Here is a 14,146-nt window from a genome sequence, read left to right on the forward strand (position 1 = left end):
AATGTTTTATGTATATATATATATATATACTTGTTTAATGAGTTAATTTAGTCCCAAAATTTAAGAGGCGGTTTATATATATCTTTTAAAAATAATTAGATCGTGCAGGAAAATAGAATGTCAACTATTAATATTAATTGAGAAATTTATATGATACACATGAGATTTAAGTAGTTGAGATTCTACTCAAAATTAAAATTAAATTATTTAGACTGAGAAATTTTATTTTAAGTAGAAGAGTAGATTTTTAGTAAATTTTTTTCGTCGGTTATGATTCATAAATAAGATTACAATTAAATTTAATTTAATTAAGCTGGACCACTTCTTCTATTTAAACTAGAATTCCACAATCAAAATAATTTGATTTTAAATTTTTGAATTGAATCTAAAAATTTCTCATCTACACATAGAATTAAAATTTTGTTTCAATTTATAGACCACATAAGAGAAAAAGAAAAATAAAATAAAATAAAGAGACTAATTTATCCTTAAAAAGTGGAAGAGTGACTAGTACCTCTGGCCATACTAACATATATAGTTTCAATTAATTTGTACAAAATATTATACCATTTAATTTTTTGATAAAAAGAGAGAAATTGGAGATTAGTATGGAATCATTTGCAGACATGAGATGCTTCCTATTGTTCTTTTCCTTGAGCAAAAGAATAAAATAAAATAAAAATAGTAAATAAATAAAAACTTAAAATAAATAAAGTGCCTTAGAAAACATAGTCCTTTTTGAGTAGGGATCATTTTAGTATAGTGAGGTAGTAGTACCAACTAATTAGCTTTTATATTATTCCTATCAATGCCAATTGCCAAGCACTTAAAAAGGAGCATGTGGAAAAAAGGGCAGTAAGCTTGACCACCTACTTGGTTGTTGAATGCTGATGCTTTGAACATTCCATGTGATTGATTGCCTTCATTTTAAGTAAGAAAGGAGCAAATTTTGAATTATAAAAATTGTTTTTCCTTAGCTTTTTAGTAATTATAAATTTGGGGTTTTTCTTTTAATTACTGAATGTGTTTTTAGGTAGAGATTTTGACCATCATATAGACTTAGTAATCTATGTCAGTTGTTTTATTTTTTCATTTTTCATATAGGAGTATAGTTCCAAGTATGATATTTATAAAAAAAAATGCAAAGAAAAACGGTGAAATATCGAACATTCAAAGTGAAAATTGATAAAGGATCAAATAAATACGACTACGAACATTAGAAGATTCATCTTCAGAAATTTCTTATCACAAGTCTATCATTTGTAAGTCCGTTGCTAAATTTTTGCTCATATTTACAACTTGGAAGATATAACTTTCGCCTCCATTTAAACATATATGTGTGTGTATATATATATATATCATGCATGAAAGAAAAAAAATCTCGGCTCGGAATAAAAAAAGATTAATTTTTATGAGTTGAGAGACACATATAAGGTGTCAATTGATATGTCAATAGGTTAGAGGCGTGAGTCTTTCAAGACAACCTTGGATATAAGGATAAGACTGTCTACATCTTTTCTCCTCAGATAACACCCGAGGCAGATGCCGTCGTTATCTTTCCAAATAAGGGGTGTCCTAAACCCTACTAGATTGATCTGGACCATTGATGATCAAATAGAACTATGATTGCTTAACGACGAAGGATTTTGTAAAGCAAATTTGGAAAAAAGAATTAAAAAAAAGTGTGATCTAGACATCATCCATGAAGACCACATGCTGATGATGCATGTTTAAAGATGCACACATATGCAACGCACTTAATAGTTGCAAATTGGGGGATAAGAAATAAGGGCTAAAAAGGTAGTCTACGTTGGAGATAAGGGTCAGGATCTAAAGAAGAGCTCATGTCGGAGGCTTTCCACCATGTATAGGGATAAGACTGCTCTTTACAAAAGAAGAAAGGAAAAGGTGAAGCGAGATATTAAAAGACTAATGCACAAAGAAAGAAATTGAGCTTCCAATTCAATATCAATTCTTATCCCCTCAAAATTATTGTTCAAGATATGAAGTATGGTTGATGTTTAATGCCATCCATAAAACACCACATAAAATGTAAGCTCTCATTGCCATGCCATCCATAACTTAATCAACACACACTTGCTTTGTTCTATATTAGATTGAAAAGTTCACACCAAGAAGCTCACCCCCACATTTCATCTAGTAAAGCAATTAAAGCAAGTAGATAAGAAGCTTTTGCATAGAGTATATAAAATCAGAAGCAATATGATTGATCTCAACATAAGTTACACTCAAAACATCGTATCTAGTTCTATGCAATGACAAGGATTCTGGTTCTCATCATTGTTTACACCCAAATAAAATTTATACGTCATAACAGAGAGGAAGGTTTATCAAGAACAGCAGACACTTTACAAGCAGGAAGCAAGCAAGATTGACATGCCGAATCCTGCTGCACAAAGGAAGGCGAGTCATTGGTTTAGCAATCCAGGACCCTACTGGGAGAGAAGATATGCACAAATCTGTCTTGGTGATCCTCATGATTCTCAGCAAACAAGCTCTACAAGTTGAAGACTGTTACAAGCAGATGAGAAAAGAACTAAAGAAGTTTTCACCCTCTTCGTGCTTCATGAGAGCTGGGCCGAGCATTTACTAAAGAGTCGAGAGCTCTGGAAACGATGCTCATGTTTGGCCTTGTATGAGAATCATATTGTATACACAAAGCAATAATTCCAGCAAACTGTTCCAAATAAAGAGAAAAAAAAAAGAAAAGCATTAAACAAATGGAATCACAATATCTGCATCCAGCATTCAGGCCATATGAATTTAAGGAGATAAGTTGCTTAATATCTGAGCCATAATAACTTTAATATAAGAAACAAATATTGTCCTCTCTGACCATAGGATGATGAAATCAAATTTCTTTCTCCACGTCTGCAGTAAATTCAACAGAACCCTTAGGGTGGTCACTATACATCTCAATGAAGGGATCAGACTTTAGTGCTTATAGGCCATATATCTACATTTTCAGTTCTTTCGTACGATGCTACCAAATTTCATTTATGGCGACATAATTTCTCTTATTTGCATTTTGTTATGTTTCCTCTAAAGTTATAATATGCATTAAGATTTTGGGTCAGTTGGTTATCTAACTTTATATCAGAGCTTAGTTTTCTAAAGATTTGGAGTTCAAACCTCATTTAACCTTAATTTTTTATTATCTATTCTTGCGTGGTCTGGAGGGCCGCACACTCAATTATCTTTCATTTATCACATGCAACATAAAGGAGAGAGTGAGAGACGCATGAGGAGGGGAGTGTTAAAGGTATAATATGTATTGTTAGTTAATTATTTAACAACTTAGGCTTTTAGTCAACTGGTAAACTACTTTGTTGAACTGGCTTATACAAAACAAAGCAGCTGGGAGCTTAATCAGTAATGATTAGTCCAGTTGACTGAAAGCCTGAAAGTGCATTTGCTAATATATAGCCATGATCAGGACATGTTTCAACTAGTTCTAGTAAATTATAGTATGAGAAATTCATAATGGAACAAAAATAATCTCCCTAAAAAGACAGAACTTATTTCTCAACATAATGAACAACAAGAAGGAGAGAAACTAGCTCAGGATTTGAAGACCTGGATGGTATCTCAATGAATTACCTTTGCAACAGCCTTGAGAGGGTAGTCACTCCCTAACCTTGCATCCACACACTGCTCAACTTTATCTTCACTAAGTCTCGTTGATGCCTGCAAGCACTCAACTATTAAGCTAAATGTAATATGGAATCGCATAGTGTTTACACAAAGATCAATAGTGAGAACTGAGACACAATAGCAATCCTAAGTTCAGGTGTAAGTACTAACCCATGTCACAAGACTCTGCCGACCGCGTGGTAGTGTATGATCTACAGGCTTACGGCCAGTCAAGAGTTCCAAAAGCACCACACCAAAGCTATAAACATCACTCTTAGCATTAAGCTGCCCAGTCATTGCAAACCTACGATGGAGAAGGAAAACATTAGCTAGATGTACATAAAGACTGAGTTGTCATGTAAATCGCAGGAACAGTACTGATGTTTTGTTCAAATAATAAAGCCACATACTCTGGGGCGTGATAACCAAAGGTTCCAAGAACACGAGTAGAATGAAGACGTGCTGCCATGTCAGGAGCTTGATTCGACAAGTCAAAATCACCTATTTTTGCAACATAATTGTCAAAGAGAAGTATATTCTTTGATTTAATATCACGATGGACTACACGGGGTACTGCTTTCTCATGTAGGTATTCAAGTCCTTTTGCAGCTCCTACAGCAATCTTCACTCGTTGTGCCCATGATAAAACTGGACCAGCTTGTGCACCATTGTCACCCTTATTCCCTAGAATAAGGAATCATGAAATATATTTGTTATAATGTTGGTCAGGACACAAAGATAATTTTTTTAAAACACATATTATAACCTGTAAAGATAATAATTGTATTGCAATAACAAGAACAAACTGAATCTTTTTAACGTAGCATATACCCTTACATATGGCTCTAGATCTACAGCATTAAAATCTACATCTGATAGACAAGGGATTCCTCTTCTGAGAAAGATATAAGAGAATTTCATCTCGTGTGCGTCTTGAACAGTAATTTCTCTGGCACACACTAAATAATATGATTGAAAATCACATTATTTGTAATGCTCAACAAAGAGATGAAATAATAATTGGTCCCTATCATTCTCAGGTCAATAAAGAATACTGCATGAAGTCATTGTCATGAAATTGTCTTTGATTATGGTGCAGCATGTAATCAATCTCTTACCATGTAATATATCATGGAGAGATCCCATTGGTGCAAACTCATAAGCAAGTACTCGGAGATTCCCATCAAGACAGTATCCAAGCAGCTGACTTACATTTTCATGTTTCAACCTAGATACAGTTGACACCTGGGAAAGTGAAATCTTCAATCAGAAACAGACCATATCAATAGAAAAATCTAGCTTAACAGGAATAGCACAAGAATCTGTTACCTGTGCAAGAAATTCTCGATCAGGCTGCTTACTCGCATCAAGTTTCTTAATTGCAGATTTTGTTCCATTTTTCAGGATACCATGGTACACCCTTGCATATGAGCCTTCTCCAATCAAATTGTCATCGCCAAAATTTTTAGTAATTTCCCTTATTTCATCCACAGGAATGGAAGGAACTTCAATAGGTTGGACTCTAACAGGCTCAGCAGCCCAGGGATCAGGAACCGGGGTACGAGAAGCTCCAAAATTGTCCACATGATGAGGATCTTAAAATCAAAAGAAAGTTATCAGACTAAATTTTCGAGTATACACAAGAAGTAATTCTATCATGCAACATTTTTTAAACCAAGAAGCATCTTTAAATTACAAAGCAACAAATGAGTTCACATGTCAAAACATGAAAACTGGGAAGGTCAAAGAGGAACACGAAAGTTTCCAAGCTATCAGCCTTAACAAAACTGCATTGAGCACATAATTACTAAATGAAACTCTGATAAACACGAAATATAGAACTTAAGGATATTAGTATGAAAATGATAGTTTTCATGAGTTCATGAGAAGTGCAAGAGCAATAGTAAGTAAAGAGTTATTGCATAAATTCATTGGAAAATCTCAGTTTCTGGGAGGTTCTTGAGTAGACTGTGTGCTTGAGAAATGTGGACATACTCTTCATCAAACGCTCAGCACAAGTCACTAGCATATGTATATTATAGCACAAAGATTGTGCAATATAATTTTCTCTATCAGCACACCTACTCTTCTTCATGTCAATACTGAACTCAACTGGTATCATTCCAGTGAAAAGAGGAACATCAACCTATCAAAGATTTCCAAAAACAAAAAACAGAAAAAAGGAAATTGCAGAAAACTTCAGTCCAGAACTGCAGAAGGGAAAACATTAACCTACAATACATAAGCCTGGCAAAAAATGATATATATTCTGCTCTGTCACTTGATAGGGGTTTTCCTTAATGATCTACATTATTATTGCTAAATTTATTTTTCTTATTCATTCTGAATATGAGAACAGCACTACCCACTTCATAGAAATTTTGATCCTAACTTTAGGAAAGTCTATCTTTGGAATTCCATAAAACTTTTGGGAAAAATACTAAATTAGTTGTAATTTCTATAGATTGTCACTACCTTCTACACGGTTTGCTAAAGGGATGTTGTGATTCTTCCCTTGATGAGTACCATCGCCTCCAAAACACCCAAAGCATGCCATCATTCTCTTAAATCAGGTTACCCTGCAAGTCAAAATCATCAATTGTTACAGGAGATGAAATAAAGACAAATACTTACATAATTAAACAACCAAAACGAAGGTTATATTGCCATGTAGTCAATGAATGCCAACAAACCCAACAAAAGCATGAATGATCTAGAAAGATATAGTTCGAGTACATAGACACCTCATAGATTAAGATAACAAAGAGAGAAGTATCTCAATCCTCAAATAATGATGGTATCTGGTGTTCTGAGAAGATGTTCAGTTCACTACTTCCTGTAGTAAAAATCTTAATGCATGAATGGCATAGTTATTATGTCAGAATGGAAACTGTAAGAGAACAAGCTGTAGATACTAAATCTCTGTGACTTTCTCAACAATACTATAATTGTTTTGAACATTTCTTTGGACCACACTAACAAGGACGATAACCTCTACCACCACGATATATGTCTGTACATGTAGGAAAATCACTAAACATATCTTAGCATTCAAAATCTATAGTAGACAAACTGAAAAAGAATTATAACTAAAGGGTACATTAATGCATTGAAATGCCATCACATCCTAGAGACTATCTTTTATAACATCTAGTCATATATTAGTTAATTATAAATAGTGTCTCCGATTACTTTTTTAGGAAAATGTGTTTAAACCTATATGTATGTCTTCATGCCGAAGATCTACTTGTAGGAGACTGAACTCCATCTATTTGGAATCCTTTTAAATGCCCAAATGACGAGTGAAAGAAAAATCACCTAGTAGAGTATAGCAACTCTAATCACCTAGGCCAAGACAGTTCAAAGGATATAGCAGGAATATGAGGGTTCTAGAAATTACCTAAAGAAGTGCCAACTATGACAAACAATAAACAGCCAAAAATTCTCACCCCTTATATAACTATGCACTAATCAATGACAGGACGGAAGCGATAAACGCATTACACTGATGGCGCCATTAGCATGATCTACACTTATCTTCCTTATCTGGTTGTGTTTTGCTTAATATAGTTTTCATGAATTATTAACCAATTTGATTCCAAACAATTGAAACTTCCTATAGTTCAATTTTCTTTTCTTTTTCGTAAGAATCTCCGAGCAATTCCTGCCAATAGAGAAGTTAGCCAACATTCCTCTATATTTCCTTCTGAAAATTCTCAAAAGAGAAAGAAAAATAAGAAGCAAGGTCCTCGTCCGACATGCCAAACCACTAACTAGATGACCAATAAAAGGACTAAATTAGTTATTCTAAGTCCTCATACTAGCGATGATTCAGCTAGTACTATCGATCAAGTTCCCTCCCTCCTCCTTGATCTCATCGTCCAGTTTCGAGCAAAATTAGGAGTAATTCGAGGAAAGGACATCTCACCTTTCTCCGTTTCCCGAGGCTTCCGTCTCCGTAGCGTCAGCGCAGGATAGAAGGGGGCGGCGCGCGATACGAAGGGAAGCTTCCGAGCTACTGGGAGAGAGAGAAGGAGACGAGACGGGAGGGGCGAATAAAATGGCGGCCTTCGCTTTCTCTTAACGCGATGCGTTCTGGTCACCGCTTGCCTCCGGCTGCTGGCATCAAGCTGTCAGCATTTCAATCAAGTCGACGGGCGGCCGGGCAAGGAAATTACTAGATTGACCTCGAGACGTCGTCAAAGTCAACGAGATGCGAGCTGGCGTGTATCGTGGGGTTGAACCAATCGTTGCGTGTTAACCAAAGTAAGCTTCTCGCCTAAACGAAATGCCTGAGCAGTTTAGTTTAGTAGTACCTAAAAATAATTTCCAGTCTAGGTGAGTTTTCGCCACCTGGTTGGTCTTCCACTTCCAGGCAATAGTTTAGTTTTGAAATAATTATACTAACTAATTTCTTCAAACCTAAAAAAAAAAAGTTTATTTATTTATTTTGTTTAAAAAGATAAGTTGTCTTCAAGAAGAGAACATTGTAACTGGTCTGAGTGGGAAGATGCATGACATCTTCGTCGTAGTTAAGCCACTTGGATTCCTTTCTTCTTGTTCTCTCTTTTTTTAATCAAAATATTCCTAGTCAAATACTCTTCTTTTTCTAAGTTTAGGACATGAAATATATATATATATATATATATATATATATATATATATCAACGATTTCTTTTACCTCGCACAAAAGAGGAGATTTTTCCTTATACTATGATACCTTGTAAAGTATTAGATAGTTTTCCAACTATTTAAAGTAATTTATACAAAGGCAATATAGTCTCTTTTTTTTATCTAAGTTTAATTTTAATCTTGATTAGTAATAATTATGCAAGAATTCCTAATATATATTATGTTCACGGTAACAATATGAAAGTTTATAGATTACATAATATAAAATTCTATATAAGACGAATATAGTATTGAATATAATTTTTTTAAAAATTAATTCGTCTTCCACCGGTTGCTTCTATAATAATAGACATATATTTTTTTTAAATATAACGACTATCTTATACATAAAAGAAAGCTATTATCTAAGTGTCTTATCGAACAAAAAACTGATGTCTACTATTCTAGAATGGAATGAACTAATTTTGTTTAATGCAAATTGAATGTCTATTTAAAAAACTAAAAATTCACGATAAAAAGATGCAAACGGTTGGATTAAGGTATTTCGACAAAACGAAAAGATACACCATTTCGGGTTAGACTCGACCTGAACCAAAACACACCAAACAGAAATCGTATCAGGCAACAAATAAATTTTGGATTTAACATATGCATGTGTGTGAGTTAATTTGCATATATTTTTTTACCTACAAAACAAATACCTTTAGGGCTCAAAGCCTATGAAAAGTTTAGCACTATATACCTACTAACATTTCTCAAATATCCATACAATAATAAATTCACTTATTTTTATTTTTTATTATCATAATAGTCACTTTAAAGCCAATTTTTATTCACTTCTCTTCGTAAATTTAAATAAGTGAATTAAATAATATTAAAGTACTCTTTAAGCTCTTTTAATTCTATATTAATTTATTATTAATAATGTGTGTATTCTACTTAAATCCGGGCTTAAATTTTAAATATACATATTCAAATACATAATATTTCAAACATATTATATCTTTAACATCTTCCTCGTGTGAGCATATGATATAATATGATATGCGGCTCACTGTATTATACCAAAATAGATATTAATAAATTATAAAAAAATATTATGTTAAATAAATACTTGACTCAAAAACTTAAATTAGCAAATAAATAAATAGTGTCTTTTTGACAAAACTAACCTCACAGATGAGGAGACATCGCATAAGTTTTTCAAATATATTTTTTGGAATTAGGTGATGACACTTTTATTAGTTTCCCTTTGGCTTAAGGGTGACAATCAAGTCAGATTAGCCGGGTGTAGGTCAAGTCTTAATATTACAGATACGAACACGATCTATTTATTAAACATGTTAGAATTTCTAAACATGACCATGACTCATTTAAATGGGTTATCGAACATAAATTATTAAAAATTTATATAAGTTATTCAAGTCATTGATACGATCACGAATCAGGGCGTTCGTAGAACATATCGAATCCAATCGTTGGTTCTTAGATATGGGGGATGATTGGTTAGATGCATGGTGATTATGGAGGATTAAGAATGAATGGTGGAGATAGAATGACTAGGAATGGTAGATGATATGTGATGGAAGGGAATAGAGAAGATATGATGATACGATCTCCCCTCAGGTTAACCTGGCTCTGATACCAGCTTGATACGATCTCCCATTTTGGTCAATGCTCGATTTATTCTAATTTTCGGATTTGGACAGGATCTGACATTGAACTTTGGAAATAGATTCCAAAATATGCTGCCGTCCGATCAATGTGATATTTTGATATGTTGTAGCCCTGGAAAAGGGCTTTCTAAAAACAAATCAAGTTTTAGACAAATCGGATGTTGGTATCTTGATATATCGTCCAATTAGTAGATGAACATCGGAAAGTCTGTCTTAGGATCTGTGGATGAAGGCACGAAATCCTTGGAGATGGTGGAGGTTGGTGGACCAGCATTAGTGGGGTGGCACCAGTGAATAAGTGGTGGTGGAAGGGTTATGGGTGATGAAAGGGTTAGGGCAAAGTAATGGATAGATTGGAAGAAGGGGGAGGAGTGGGTCGCCCCTAAGAGACTAGGATGATTGGCCGGTCGAGGGAGACTAGAAGCGGTGACTGCCAGGGAACGAGAGAACGGGAGACGAATGAGGCAAGGCAAAATCTCAATTCATTTAATAATGATTCGATAGTTGCCATTCATACCTTTAGAGGCTAACTAAATAATTCAAAAATGACAATTATTAACCCTAAAACAGTAGATTTTTGTTAACCGCGTTCGACCGCGCTCGACGCACATTTTGTGTTCTCTGTATGTGCGAACGCGATGCAGGCGTTAGCAGGCGCGCTCGAACGCACTCCATCCGTATTCGAACGCACCAGATTATGTTCGAATGCACATTTCACGTTCTTTGTTTTTGCGAATTTGATGCAGACATTCACAAGCGCGTTCGAACACACTCCATCCGTGTTCGAATGCGACGTAAAGAAAACTTATTTTTCTATAAAATAAACACTAAAACAAGAATAAAAGACACCCCTAAAGTGTATCCATATTCGAGACGTCGTCGGTGAAGTCCGAATTGTATCAGTCATAAACAAATTTTTTTAATATTATAAATAGTTTAATTGGGTCTTAAACGAGTTATTATATCATAAAATGGTTACTATGTCATGGACACTTGGTAAGTTGGATTATAAATAGACTAAACAAGTTAGAGATATCAAAACACAAACACAACCCATTTAATAATCGTATTAGACTGATTGACTCATTTATGACTCAAATCTTATTAGATTAAATCTAAACTAATTTAAAAATTAGGTTACTGTGTTAAATCACCAAATCTCTACGTTGGCTTGCTATCACAAATAGGCTACATACTGGGATTCTCTCATTATCTAAAGGGCATTGATTGACACATGAGACTTTTTATTTCAGTCGTTAGGGTGCAAGTGTTCCATTTGCATGCTTCTACTCTTGTTGTTATTTCACTTCAAAATCCAAACTTAATATTTACTCTTTTAATTCTTTGATAGATCTTTAATTTCCCTTGTATCCTTTTTTTTATTTCATTATCTTAATGATATTAATTAGGATTAATCCCCAAATTTTCTCAAAAAGACCAAAAAAAAAAAAAGAAGCAAACAAACAAACAAAATAGCATTACAAATGGTTTAATAGATTAGGTTAGGTTAGGTTAGAATGGCATGTCCTTGTTGCCCAAAATGTCATCTTCCTCCTCATTTCTGGTTGGGTTTAGGTTTGACCTGTAAATAAAACATGGCTTAGATCACTTGTAACTGAAGGTATTATAATTACTATAGAAATAATTAAATGAAGGTATTGTAATAGATGTAGAAGAAGTTGAATCTATTTCTATATTATCTCAAAAATTAAATCTATTTCTACGGTGAAAGATATGCTAGTCAACTTACGACATGGCTAGCCCTTTATTTTCACCGACTCTAGCAAACTACTCTGCTAGCCGACGGAGACGATCCTCTTAATTTTGTTTTGTTGTTTGATTCCACTAGTCTGTGCAATTCAAGTCTTTAAGTGGCCATAATATAGTTACTGAACTTCGTCCATGGCTAGTTTTATTGTTGAGCTCTCAGCCTTCCAAAAGTACTCTTGATGGCTAAGCAAGATACTTACGTTTAAAGTCGTCGTCTTACCCCTTTCACCATTTATCATGTTTGAGTGCTTGTACTTAATATTTTGTCGTATTATTGTTTGATTTGTGTTTTAAAGCAAGTGTGGAATTTGTGCTTAGAGTCGCCCTTATCCACTCTTTTTTCTTATATAGTAAGCTGTAATTAGTTGACTAAAACTACTGATATGATCTATCTACGGATATCTATGAAAAAAATAATTAATGATATATTTTCTAAAATTATTAGTTTTGACATATTTTCTAGTACATACATAATTTGTTATTAAATACCACTAATACGATGATTAATATTCTCACAATATAACTAATAGTGTGGTTACCAAACCACATAACCATGTTCAAGATTAGCATAACTATTTATCAAAAGGCCCTACAACCAACATCTGCAAAAGCATCAAGAGTATTCATTGATATTCATTTTATATTTCTAACACTCAAATACCTCCTTATCAATGAAATCCTCAATCCTACCATTGAAAACCAACACACACACACACACAACAAGAATCAATTTTAAGATCACATCATATAAAAATAAAACCTTGTGCGAGTTGAAAGAATAAAGTTAACATCTAATAATAATAATAATATTAAAAAAAAAGAAAGGTAGCTAAGCTTATTAAGATCTTATCAACTTCTTTAATAAGAATTATATTCCCATGAGGGAATAACAAAGAATTAAGACACAAAGCTAACATAAATTTCCATGGGTTAGCTGACGATTAGTCGCTTTCCAACCCACCACCAAACGAAAAGTACGCAGTGAGAGAGAGAGAGAGAGAGAGAGGCAGTGGATTTTGGATGCCATTCACACCATCCTAACGCGTTCACGGAATCCGGCCTTTTCAAATCACGCGTCCTTCTGCACCGAATCGCCGGGGTCAAAGTTGGAGTCACATTATTTTCTAAGGCCTACCTATTCTTTTAATTGCCTATGTGATAAGCCCCTAATTAGCGCACAAGGGCTAAAACAAATTTACCTCTATATATTATTCTGAAGAGTTAAATATATTTTACTATCTGAATTTTGTACCTCAAATTATTTTTCTAAAAAATCTCAAATTAGCTGCTACTATCATTAGATTTTCTATCCAAATTAACAGCACGCGACCAAAGTAAAATCAACTAGGGTTTTTTTATTTATTCGGGCAACTTTCTCTACTTTCCCGATCGGGTTTTTGAGATTGACAAGAAGGCATGGAAGAGACCTTGGGTGAGAAAGAAAGCCGGCCAAATTATTTAGGTGTGCCATCTTAATTTAAATAAAAAAATTATAACGTTATTTACTTTAGTCATAAATATAAGGAATTGTTCGAGATTTTTTAAAGTACAGTGGGTTAAGTAATTTAAAATATAAATTAAATTTCAATTCTCTTTTAATAATTTTAGAAAACACAAAACAAAAATAAAGTAAATAAGAGAAAGATGATAGCTAATAATTATTATGTTTTATTTCGCAGAGTACTCTGAATAATTACCACTTCTTTTAAACTATAAATAAAGCCAAATAACTACAGATAATATACTCGCATAGTAGTTCTTTTTTTTTAACTGTAGTAAAACATTTTGTAGCTTAGAAATTATTACTTGTTTGAATAAAAAATCATTTTCTCCTCTACCCAAACCGGCCTCAATTTCTTTTTAATTGTAACACTAAGCCATCAAGTAATACATATTTAGTTAATAGAAGTTTGATCATTAACTCCTTTTGTATGTATGCATGCCATCTCTCTTGATGAAGTAAAGTATCTCATCTCTTTACAAAAGTGGGGTGGATTAAAATATATTTATCCCTATTTCTTCTTACTTTCTTATCCTCTTTTCATTTACAAGGATATTTTTGAAAAGTGATTAAAAAGATCTTTCTTGAGTAACCTTTTTTTTTTATTTGAGATAATTTTTACATTAAATTATTTTTCTAAAAAAATATATTATTTACACTAAAATTGCAGTAAGGAACGACGACTCCACTAAATTCTTGTATATCCTCTATATTAAAAAATAATACTAAACTTTTATAATATCCGTCTACCTATGTTTGAGGGGGTCGTTAAGTTATTAAAAGATTAAGAAGCAGCGTATATACTTTTATTTAACGCCGAGTCAAAAGTATACTAAAGAAAGAGTATAAAAAGAGACTTAATGACTGTTTTCGAATTTGAATATCAAGATAATAGCTATAATTAAAAAGAAAA

General features: G+C 33.4%; 1 protein-coding gene across 1 annotated transcript; it reads right to left on the reverse strand.

Moving 5' to 3' along the window:
• Nucleotides 1–2,205: 2,205 nt before the first annotated feature.
• LOC140770925 (pto-interacting protein 1-like) lies at nt 2,206–7,774 on the reverse strand. Its single transcript, XM_073112257.1, has 8 exons — nt 7,583–7,774; nt 6,130–6,233; nt 4,984–5,249; nt 4,773–4,899; nt 4,065–4,338; nt 3,826–3,958; nt 3,622–3,708; nt 2,206–2,698 (listed from the first exon to the last, which is right to left on the reverse strand). The coding sequence occupies exons 2-8, from the start codon at nt 6,212–6,214 to the stop codon at nt 2,570–2,572; spliced, it is 1,101 nt and encodes a 366-aa protein (XP_072968358.1). The 5' UTR covers nt 6,215–6,233; nt 7,583–7,774; the 3' UTR covers nt 2,206–2,569.
• Nucleotides 7,775–14,146: the final 6,372 nt, after the last annotated feature.

Source organism: Typha angustifolia, chromosome 11, assembly GCF_048772165.1.
Source record: "Typha angustifolia cultivar Huaian chromosome 11, ASM4877216v1, whole genome shotgun sequence".
NCBI classification, from domain to species: domain Eukaryota; kingdom Viridiplantae; phylum Streptophyta; class Magnoliopsida; order Poales; family Typhaceae; genus Typha; species Typha angustifolia.